Source organism: Dermatophagoides farinae, chromosome 10 (genome assembly GCF_024713945.1).
Source record: "Dermatophagoides farinae isolate YC_2012a chromosome 10, ASM2471394v1, whole genome shotgun sequence".
NCBI lineage: Eukaryota > Metazoa > Arthropoda > Arachnida > Sarcoptiformes > Pyroglyphidae > Dermatophagoides > Dermatophagoides farinae.
The window spans coordinates 928848-940322 of NC_134686.1; the positions used below are offsets into that span (position 1 = coordinate 928848).

Genomic DNA, 11475 nt, shown 5'->3' on the forward strand with positions numbered 1-11475 from the left:
ATATTGGATGATGATGATGATGATAATTATCCGGCCACCTGATTCATAACAAACATACAATATAACACAGAGAAAAATGTGAGTGGTACACTGCAATTTTTTTTGGCGTTAAATCACCATTTTTTTCAAAGTGATATCAAAGTTTATCAATTTTTCGTTGATTTAATTTCATCTCTCCATAAATGATGTATTCCTTTCAGAATTTTTTATTTATATATCGAATGAATTTTTGTGATTTATTTTTTTTTTTGTTTTCACTCGAAATATTACAATCAAAATTATAATCGCTTTACACATTTAGTGGGTATAATTTTAAATTTTCTCAAAAATTTCATTCCATCAGATAATATCATTTTTTTTTATCCACTAACCAGTTATATAACGGGTACACTTCATTTGGAATTTGCTCTCAAATGAAATGAAAAAATGTGTGCGTGTATGTTTACTTCGGTGCTTTTTTTTACATATATGTGAACCCAACATCGAATACATCGAATATATACGGCGTCATTATTTGATCCATTTTTTTTAATGTTTGAATGAAATACAAAAACAACGACAAAAATTTCATTTTCATATTCAAAATAAAAAAAACAATTTGCCCACACCACCACCATCATCACATGCACATACGATTCAGGTGAACGAATTTTGGCTCATTTATACGAAAAAAAACAAAAACAAATCACACGTTTGTGTACAAAAGGTATGTACTGGTCGTGCATTTTTTTTTGTTTTGTTTTGTTTTGTTTCTAATCCTAAAACGAGAAAATTTTTTTTTTTATCATTAAACTCTAAAAACAAAACAAAACAAAACTCGAAAAATTTAGTTAAGACGTTTTGTTTGTTTGTGTGTGTGTGTGTGTATAGTAACAACGAAACAAAACAACAACAATAAAAATCAATCAATTACTATCGAACACAAACAAACACACACCACCTCCACCATTTTCAAAACAAACTTGAGTTTTTTCTTTTAACCATCTCGTTTCTGGATCAACAACATTTTTAATTGGTGGCAAAAAAAAAAAAAAAAAATTGAATGCAAATCGAAAGAAAGAACACGAGAGAGAGAGAGAGACAGAGAAGATAGCCATGACCGCTAAAACAACAATTAAACACAACAACTCATTATCACAGCAAAAAGATCTATATAAAATTGTTTGTTTGTTGACTTTTTTCTTTTCTCTTTCATTGTATGTATGTGTGTGTGTGTGTGTTACATTTTATTCATTCTTTGATCTAAATAAATTGCATCATCATCGCCAAAAAAAATTTTTATACAAAGAATTACAAAAAAGCAAACAAAACAGTCTGTTATTTTTTATTTTATATTTGAATTTGGTTGTTGACACATGACCTTGTACTCGTTTCATTTCATATATATTTATTTATTTCGTTTTTTATATTTCTTTTTTTTCCAATTTACAACGTGTAAATAGAGATTACATATACACAGGTATGAAAGAAATTTTTTTTTTCTTAACAAAAAACATTCGAAATTTTACATCGTTGAACACATTTTTTATATTCAATAATAATAATCTCTTTCTTGGCTTTTTCTTTTTTTTTTTTTTGACCATAATTACGATATATATCCTTTTTAATAATAATAATAACTTGATATATAACTCTACTTTTGCATTTGTTTTTTTACATTTATCTATTTCTCTCTTTCTTTGATAGTGAGCATTTTCAAATTTTTTTTTCGTTCCAAATCGTAAAATTGCATGGAATTGAAATTTTTTTTTTGTTCTTTCTGTTGTTGCTCCATTTTTATTGGAAACAACCACCACCACCACCACCACCACTAGTGTACATATCCATAATTATAGTATAATTGAAAGTGATCTATTTTTTCCTTTTTACTTTCTCTTTTTTTGCTTTCTTCTTCGTATTTTTTTTCTATCGATTACGTATTCATCATTTTTTTTATATATTTGTTTTTGTTGTTGTTGTTGTTGTAAAAATTTAGGAATAGAAAACAAAAACCTCCCATAGAAAATATCATGTCGTTGCCATTGTCGAATAATAATAATGATGAAGACAGTAATGTTTCATCGTCTCCACCTTCTTCTTCTACTTCTTCTTCTTCGAATGGACATCAATCATCAACAAATTTTAATGATGATGAACATGGAATCAATACCACTGTGAATAATAATAATAATAATAATAGTGATAATAGTAATATTGATAGTCAACAACATAACATTACTGATGATGATAATAATGGTCACCATAATCAACATCAGCAGCAACAACAACAACAACAACGACAACAACAACAACAGCAGCCACCACAGTCACATACAACAACCACACAATCATTGGCTAACTGTTTGATTCGAATAGCTCGTATATTTAGTGGTAATAACCGTAATGATGATGATAATGATGATGATGATGGTCAAACTGAAACCAATAATGATCAATCTTCAACAACGAATGAAGCCAACACTTCAACACAAGTTTATGTCACAACGACAAATAATTCTTTATCATCAATGAATTCCACATCATCATCATCATCACATTCACAATCCTCATCTACGAATGCTATAACACGTATATTTGAACATTATAATATTATTCAACATCATCATCATCGTAATAATAATCATCGACAACCGAATCAATCGAATTCACAACATTCAACGATTATTATAAATGGTGATAACGGTAATACACAAAATTTTCAAAACGGTAATGGTAATGCTATTACTATTCCTACATCCGCAACAACACGAATTATACAAATAAATCCTACACATCATCATCATCATCATTCAACACCATCGTCATCATCATCACGAAATATAGTCACAATTGAACCTGTATATGCAGCAACTATTCGTCGAGTTTCCATTCAATCAACACCATCATCAACATCTTCAAATGAAGAAATCAACAACAGAAACCAAGAACAACAACAACAGCAACAAGAACAACGATTAGAATCATCAACACAACCAAATACATCGTCATCGATTACATCGACAACTAATACAGCTACAGATACATTGAATCATGGACAACAAACAACAAATAATGGCCATCAATCATCAATTATAACTGGTTTAATAAGTGATGATAATAATGACAATTTGATGGATTCATCATCATCATCATCATCAACTAATGAGCAGCAATCAATTTCAAATGAAAATGTTAATCAACAACAACAACAACAGCAATCAGGCGAATCGACAACGTCTCGAAATCGGTCACCATTTTCAGTTACAATGAATCTAACATTTAATATACATCAACATAGTGGTAGTAATCATCATCATCATCAACAACAACAACAACAGCAACAGCAACCAAGGAATTTTAACAATTTATTTGAAGTTCCAATTAATGGTGGTGTTGGTGCTGAATGGATTTTAGATGCCAATCTTCTTCGTACACGACAACGAGTCTATAGTGTAGGTATCGTTTTATTCTCGATCATGATCAAGGTTGGATCGATTTGAAATTTTGTGGGAAAAAAAATTCTAATCATTTCTTTTTTCTTTCTTTGTTTTTTCTTTGTTCATATATTTATAAGATGTTGCTCATAAGAATCGCTCTTTTATATTCGGTTTCTATACCGAAATTTATTCGAAATATTTTCGAATATTCCATATTATTGATGGCCTTTATTTCTTTTGCATTATTGATACATATGCATGTGATGTTTATACGTTCACCATTAACATGTTTGGATCATGTTAAACAAACATGGCCAAAACATGGCATATTACGTGTCCAAATTGGTGATCAAGAGTCATTTTTAACCACCACCACCACCACCACTACTGCCAATTCTGAATTGAATCCAAAATTTTGGAATCATCATTATAATACAACAACAATGAAAACACCAACAATAATGTTTCCATTGACATATGAACAATATCAAAAATTTACTTATGATATTTTTCAATCAGATTCTGGATCATCTTATTTGAAATTGAAGCCAAGTGTATCGGAAAATTTCAATAATCAATATAGTCCTTTGAATCCAGTGATTATCAATATGGAAAATGATATTGATGAAAATGATCCAGAATTAACTTTTTTAAATTATAAAAAGAACGGAGGTTTGTATATTGATTTTTATATATTAATATCTGATGTTTTAAAATATAAATTTTTTTTTCTAATAGCTTGGTCAGAACCATATATTGTAGAATATTCTCTTGAATATGGCCTTTTACGATTATCTGAACAAATGCGTGATCGATATCATGTGCCAGTTATGAAAGTTGTACTTAATCCTGAAACAGATAAATGTTTTGGTGATCGAACAGCTCGTTTTATGTTGAATAATTTTCTTGGCTACGATGATGTATTGATTGGTTCAATCAAACAGTTGGCTGAACGTGAAAATAATCGTGGTTTCGTTCGAAACGTTGTCACTGGTGAACATTTTCGTTTTGTAAATGTTTGGATGACTCGTACATCATATCTTGCAGCTGCTTTTATAATGATTGTTTTTACATTATTTGTATCGATGTTGATTCGATATAGCCATCAACAGGTGATGATATAGATCTTTATTTTGTTTTAGATATAGAAAAATTTTAACTTTTATTTATATATTTTTTTTAGGTATTTGTATTTGTTTCAGAATTTTTACGATCATTAGAATTACAACAGCCTGCAACAAGAATATCATTTTTGGCCGCTTCTTTGGTCACCGTAATACTTGCATTGATTGGAATGGAAACAATAATGTATGAATTTTTCTCTGATTCATCGATCACATTCCATGTGATAATAATGGTATGGGCAGCCGATCAATTTGATTCATTGGCCATACAATCACAGATTACAAGACGACATTTTCTTCGATTTTTCTACCTCTATCAATTTGTATTCTATGCCTATCATTATCGATTCAATGGACAATATTCTGGATTGGCATTGTTGACTACAATGTTGTTTACATATCATTCAATGATTTATTTTTTCCATCATTTTGAATTGCCATTATTACGAGCTACATATTTACAACAACAACAACAGCAACAACAACAACAACAACGACATTACCAAGTGCCAGTACAGCAGCAACAAATTTTTGTTTCATCATCATCATCATCAATGACTGATCATAATAATGGTGAACAACAACAACAGCAGCCAAATTCACAATCTTCAGCCACAAATGATCAAGAAACAATGACAATAGATTTATCGGGTGATGAACAACAACAATCTAATCATTCCGAACATGGATCTAATGGCCAAATTGAAACAATAAATGATGATGATGATAATATATCGATAAACCAAACTAATGGTAATCAACAACAAGAAAGAGAAAAATCTACATTAACTTTAAATCAAGCTGCCATAACTACCGATACAACAATCATTTCGAATCAAATTGATGAAGATTCATCATCTACTACTGGCACCATTGATGAATGAAAAAAAAACAAAACAAAATAGAGATTTAGAATGGTTTATTATCGAATATTCTATCTCTATTCTAGTCTGTCTCTCCTTCTCTCTCATTTAAACATGATGTTTCGTCAAATGTTTTTGTTTTTATAAATCAAATCAAATCAACAACCACCACCACTACTGCAAAAAAAAAGAAAGAAAAAGAAAATCTAAATAAATTTATTTTGTGATATATCTATATATGAAGATTATGATGATGTTTGTCATTTTCAATGGATTTTTTTTTCTTGTGTGCAAACAGTTTTTCAATTAGAATTGATTGTTATTTTCAAAAATTTTTTTTTATTATTGTTCACATTTGTAAATCATTTATTTTCATCATTATATCATCAAATCATCTTAAAAATAGGGGCAATACACCGTTTTGTTGTTGTTGTTGTTGGAGATACATTCGAATTTTTGAATCACATTCACATATATCATACACACACACACACACATATACCACAAATTAATTGTAGAGATCTCGCGCACACGGCTCAATCAGATTTATAAAGATGATGTTTAATTTTTTCTTCATTCATTATCAATTTTTGTTTGTGTGTGTGTGTGTGTTTGTGTCTGTTTTGTTGTTTATTTGATGATTGTCGTTGAAAATTATCATTATCACATTATATAGCAAAATGTCTATTAATAAATTTCTTTCTTTGTTTTTTTTTACTGAATTGAAAAATTGATAATTTGATGATGATGGTGAGGATGATGAGTATAGTAAAAAAAACACAACTATTAAAGTAGTAGTAGTGGTTGGGTTGTGTTTTCTAAAAAAAAATGGTCACAGATTTTTTCATTCGAAATGAAGAATATTTATTTTTGGAATCAAATTAAATCTGATGATGATTATTTTTTTTTTTTTTTTATAGAATATTCAACTTTTTGTAGGAATAGCGCGTTCCAATTTGTATTTTGAATTTGCGTTTAAAAGAAAGAAAGAAAAAAAAAATGGTAAACGTGCCTAATGGCACGAGTTGACGCATGCGCTCATTTTTTTTAAAATTTTGGACGATGTTATGTTGATCACGCACACCATTTCTTTACACAAGATATATAGAGAGAAGATAGAAATAAACATACAAATTCAATTCAATCCTCGAATCCATCCATCCATCCATCCATCCATCCATCCATCCATCCATCCATCCATCCATATGAGTTAATTGACAGAAATAAAAAGAGAAAAGCCATATGATTATGGCCAACGACTGTTTAATTTTTTTTCTTTTATTTCCATAAAAACTTGAACCAAACACACCATTAACCACTACATACACAATCATCACAACATTGTTGACGACAAGATAAACCAAAAAAAAAAAAAAAAATTCAATGTTATTGATGATTGTTTGTTGATGAATAATGTATCTTTTGGATGGAGATACATGATTTGATGTGATTTGTGATCATTAAACAAGAAACGGTAACGGGTGAAACAAAAAAAAAAAAAAAAAAATCAACCACCATCACCAGTAGCTCATAAACTTGTTGTTGTTGTTGTTGTCAAAATGTTTTGATTGTTTCTCAATTTTTTTTGTGTTGTTGTTTTGATGTTGCTTTAATCATTTGAAATTTTCAAGGTACATGAAATGAAACCTTTCAATTTTGATTTTTATCCACTATAACGGTAAGAATTCATATTCGACATTGAACATTAATAATAATAAGGGTAGCTTTTTATTATTTTTTTTTTTAGTTCAATGTATAAAAATCCTTGATAAATTCAATGTGTTTCAACGCGAGAGGCGACTATTAAATTTTTTTTTTTTGCTTCCTCTTGAATCTTACCATCAATTTACTACCGCGCTCACCTAATCAAATTGTGTTTATTATTTTGTACTCAATTTTATCAACATTTTTTTTTCTGGTGTTAATCATCATCGTAACGTTATCACAAATATACCACCACCACCACCACCACTTCTCATCATCATCATCATCATATAATTAGATGAATGATAACCACATGACTTTGAATGAATACATCACTGTTTTGTTGTTCTTCCATACAAACAAACAAAACGACCACAACAACAACAAAATCAATTTGACGAATCTTTCCTCATTGAAAAAAATCCGTCAACAATATTTTATTAGGTTTGTTTATTTCTCTCTCTTTATACGTGTTTTTTGCGTGTGTACGTGCGTTTTATGACCTTTAATTGATGAACAATAAAATTTTTGTTTTGGATACATCATCCAATTTTCGTGTTGTTTTCTAATTTTTTTTGTTTCTTGTTTCATAATTTAATCAAACAGTAAAAATTTCAATGTATCCACCATCGATTTCTTGTACATTAAAATTAACCACAATGGTCAATGGCGGTAGTCTTGGTGGACCAAATGTTCAACGACAATTACGTTTACAAGTGTTGAATCTATATAAAACGGTGAGTGTAATTTTTTTTATTTCTTTCCGGTAAATTAATCTAAATCCTGGATAATCTCTTCTCTCTCTCTCTCTCTCTTTAATTTACAGCTTCTTTATTATGGCCGAGATTATCCATTAGGTTATAAATATTTTCGTGATCGTTGTCATAAATCATTTGTTAAGAATCGTGATGAAACCGATCCACAACAGATACAGAAACATATTTCACGTGGTGAATTCATTATTAAAGAATTAGAAGCATTATATCGTTTAAGAAAATATCGTTATTTAAAACAACGTTATTATCCAGAAAAATTGGATGACGATGATAATGATTTGGCCAATAAAATTGATCCGAAATTAATATTGAAAAAATTTGAAGCCAAAACAACAACAACAACAACAAATCAACAACAAACATCAGTAGTAATGGATTCTATGAAAGAAGAGATTAAACAATAAAATGAAAAATGAAAAAAATTCAAATGACTGAATGAATTAATGAATGAACGAATGGATGGATGGATGGATGGATGGATGGTTTACACGGAATATATTCATCATCATCATCATCATCATTCGATACTCAAAAACATGTGATACACAGATTCATTTGACTTTTGCTGCTGCTGCTGCTACTGTTTTTTTTCCTTTGTAATGTTTGTTATTACAAATGTGTCTACTAATCAGTCAAACACACACACACATAAACAACACATTCATATCTCAGCAATTATTTTCCATTTTTTTTTTATTTCCATCATTCAATAAACACAATCGGATAATTCATCTGATGATATATCATGTAAATTCATTGCTCAGTTATTTTACAGTTTGTAGGTTGTTTTTTTTTACTTTTTCAATTTGAATTTGTCCAAACAAAACCAAATTGAATGGTTTTTTTTTTGATGTGTAGAGACCTTGTGGCCTTTCATTTTTTTTCATGTGAGTAAAAAATCATCCACATTTGTGATTTTAAGGGTGGGGGAAAAAAATAAATTTCAGATTTTTTTTTTAAATGTTTCTTAATCACAGATTATGGTAAACAAAAAAATTTATTTACACACCCACACTCACACACACACACACACGAATTTTATTATTCCTGATTGATTGATTTTCGTTAATCAAATTTGAAGAATAAAAATGAATTAATTAATTAATATAATCAGAATTGATTGATTGATTGAATTAATAAATAATTGGTGTCGATGTTTGTTGTTCACGATCAGACGAAAATTGTATTGGATTAATGCTAGCATCAACTGGATATCTTGAACCATGTGATAGATATGGATCAACAAAATCATCAGTACGAAGCATCACTCTTGGTGTTGACACAGTAAATGTCTATAAATTGGAATTTTTTTTTAAATCATTTGATTAGATTTGTAATAATGAATGAATGAATGCAAATAAAAAAGTTACCTGAAATTCACGGGTATAAGTTAGAATAAAAAAATCTAAAGCCATAGCAGCAACCCATTCACTAATAGCACTAATTACATGGGTACGATAACCACCATCTTTTGGTTGCCAATTAGTTGGATCACGGCCATGAAAATGATGAATGGATATTTGGCCCATAACACAGGTGATTAAAAATGATATAGTTATAATCACAGACAATATTGTACGAAACCATGCCATTTGTTTAGTATTCACTAATGGTACCATACGAAATGAAAGCCATGATTGTAGCCAACAATAAACGGAACCAAAACCAAACGACATTAATGCACCAAGTAAATGGATTTTAAATAATTCAATTTCACGAAAATTTGCCACAACAGATAAACCAATAGCGGATAATATGCCAAAATATAATGCAAAACGATTCAGTCTGAATATTTTATTCGATGTTACTGTTAGATCATCACGATAATATTGTTCAACATGTTTAAATCTCATATATATTGTGATGGCAACTATATTTTATAATTTGAAAATGAAAAATCAATATATTCAATCATCAATTCAATTGACAACAATAATACCTAATGCTGAGACCATATTCAAAGATTGAGCAAAAATATTTGATTCAGGAACATGTGTTCCAGTATCACTAATATATGGAAATTGAACTTCAACATGATTTAAAGAGATTGCGATAACATATCTATTTTGATCATATATATAGGAGAAAAGATTCATTTGAAAAAAAATATTCATCAAATAACCATCGATAAAAAAACATACGATATTATAAAAGTGGATGGAAGACATACAAATACAGCCAATGGTAAATAATGAAGATTATCCCAAGACATGATGATTGTACACAGAGAGATATTGGATGGAATAATAAATGATTTGTAAAGATTCAAAATTATATGAATGAGATCAATAATTCATTGTATTGCTAAATGAATAAAAAAAAATTATTCGATAATATTTAGATTCTTTTTCGTATCGTGGAATTAGTTTCCTGTTTAGAAAAAAACTCATTGGCATCAATATCATCAAAGTATTATGTTTGATTGACACACACACACACACAATGTGAATCAACGCCTATTTGGATGGAAAAAAAAGTGCAATATTTATCAAATTGTTGAAAATATATGAAAATAATCACCAAAATCAAATATCAAACAACAACAAAGCGAACAATGAAACGAAAGAATGTGTTGACTGTTTTAGATTGCGTATACGCAAAAATCAAAAAAAAACAAGCGATGGTCGTCTACTATCGATATAAACAATCGTTTTTTTTTGGAAAAAAAGTGTAAATTTTATTTTAATTTTTCAAATTTTTAAAATCAAAAATAAACCATTTTATTTGGATGGATAATTTGTAGTTGCGATGATTATTACCAGAGATATGATATATTTTTCGAAATATTTTCCAAACGATTGTGGACAACTTTTAAAATTTCATCATGTACATCGTCAATAGTTTTATTGGTCGTATCAATGATCTGAATAGTGTGTAGATGGAATAGATTAAAATTGTTAATATTTAATAAAAATATAAATGATGATGATGATAACTTACATTCCAATAATTTTTATCAACAAGTTTTTCATATGCTTCATAAACAGATTTTTGAAATTCTTTTCTATCATAAATTTCTTGACCAAAATCTTCACGTTTACTTATAGCATTGATATCGGTGGTCAAAAATAAAACACAATCAGGTTTAATCAGTCCTTTTTCCGGTGAACAACACCAATCAAAATCTAAACCTTTAGCCGATGTATATGCTACACCTGAATATGAATAACGATCAATGACAAATGTGGTACCGGCTTTGACCATTTCTAACATTTGATCAAATTTTTCCCATCGATTTGCCGCGAAAAGTAGATGAATAACATGATCATTCAGTTTAGTTTGTCCACACAAATATTGATTGATTAGATTTCCAGTCATTGTAGAACGATCAGGAAAACGAATCAATTCAGTATCTTTTCCTTGATTTCGTAATGATTGAACCAATTTTTGTGCTTGTGTTGTTTTACCAACACGATCCAAACCTTCCAGTACAATAATCATTCCTCTTTTCGATGACATTTGTTTCGATGTTTTGTCAATTTTGATAAATTTTCGGAAAAAAAACTGGTGGATAATCAAAAAAAAAAAAAAATCAATGCGAAAAAATCGTAGCCGAGAAAAAAAAAATAAATCACACATGTCAACAAACGAT

The 11475-nt window shown here is 29.1% G+C and overlaps 4 protein-coding genes across 13 annotated transcripts; 2 read left to right on the forward strand and 2 right to left on the reverse strand.

The window, feature by feature from the left end:
• The first annotated feature begins 568 nt into the window (after positions 1 to 568).
• Positions 569 to 6119, forward strand: LOC124491054 (uncharacterized). Of its 9 annotated transcripts, XM_075734624.1 has the most exons (6): positions 1212 to 1312; positions 1443 to 1459; positions 1976 to 3464; positions 3554 to 4088; positions 4155 to 4528; positions 4600 to 5978. In XM_075734624.1, exons 3-6 carry the CDS (start codon positions 2010 to 2012, stop codon positions 5422 to 5424), a joined length of 3189 nt encoding a protein of 1062 aa, XP_075590739.1. In that variant the 5' UTR covers positions 1212 to 1312; positions 1443 to 1459; positions 1976 to 2009; the 3' UTR covers positions 5425 to 5978. The 9 variants fall into 9 exon arrangements, with proteins under 9 accessions (XP_075590743.1, XP_075590738.1, XP_075590736.1 ...); XM_075734628.1 differs by lacking the exons at positions 1212 to 1312; positions 1443 to 1459 and adding an exon at positions 569 to 706 and having other exon boundaries at positions 1976 to 3431; positions 4600 to 6119; XM_075734623.1 differs by lacking the exons at positions 1212 to 1312; positions 1443 to 1459 and adding an exon at positions 569 to 706.
• A 114-nt stretch (positions 6120 to 6233) lies between these two features.
• LOC124500275 (electron transfer flavoprotein regulatory factor orsai) lies at positions 6234 to 9023 on the forward strand. Of its 2 annotated transcripts, none has more exons than XM_075734631.1 (4): positions 6234 to 7081; positions 7128 to 7551; positions 7714 to 7844; positions 7934 to 9023. In XM_075734631.1, the coding sequence occupies exons 3-4, from the start codon at positions 7725 to 7727 to the stop codon at positions 8285 to 8287; spliced, it is 474 nt and encodes a 157-aa protein (XP_075590746.1). In that variant the 5' UTR covers positions 6234 to 7081; positions 7128 to 7551; positions 7714 to 7724; the 3' UTR covers positions 8288 to 9023. The 2 variants fall into 2 exon arrangements, with proteins under 2 accessions (XP_075590746.1, XP_075590745.1); XM_075734630.1 differs by having other exon boundaries at positions 7151 to 7551.
• LOC124491277 (DNA damage-regulated autophagy modulator protein 2) lies at positions 8865 to 10452 on the reverse strand. The gene is made up of 4 exons (XM_047053912.2): positions 10025 to 10452; positions 9823 to 9944; positions 9254 to 9753; positions 8865 to 9175 (listed from the first exon to the last, which is right to left on the reverse strand). The coding sequence occupies exons 1-4, from the start codon at positions 10093 to 10095 to the stop codon at positions 9017 to 9019; spliced, it is 852 nt and encodes a 283-aa protein (XP_046909868.1). The 5' UTR covers positions 10096 to 10452; the 3' UTR covers positions 8865 to 9016.
• Positions 10453 to 10533: 81 nt separating this feature from the next.
• Positions 10534 to 11448, reverse strand: LOC124490110 (uncharacterized). The gene is made up of 2 exons (XM_047052575.2): positions 10824 to 11448; positions 10534 to 10746 (listed from the first exon to the last, which is right to left on the reverse strand). The coding sequence occupies exons 1-2, from the start codon at positions 11340 to 11342 to the stop codon at positions 10639 to 10641; spliced, it is 627 nt and encodes a 208-aa protein (XP_046908531.1). The 5' UTR covers positions 11343 to 11448; the 3' UTR covers positions 10534 to 10638.
• Positions 11449 to 11475: the final 27 nt, after the last annotated feature.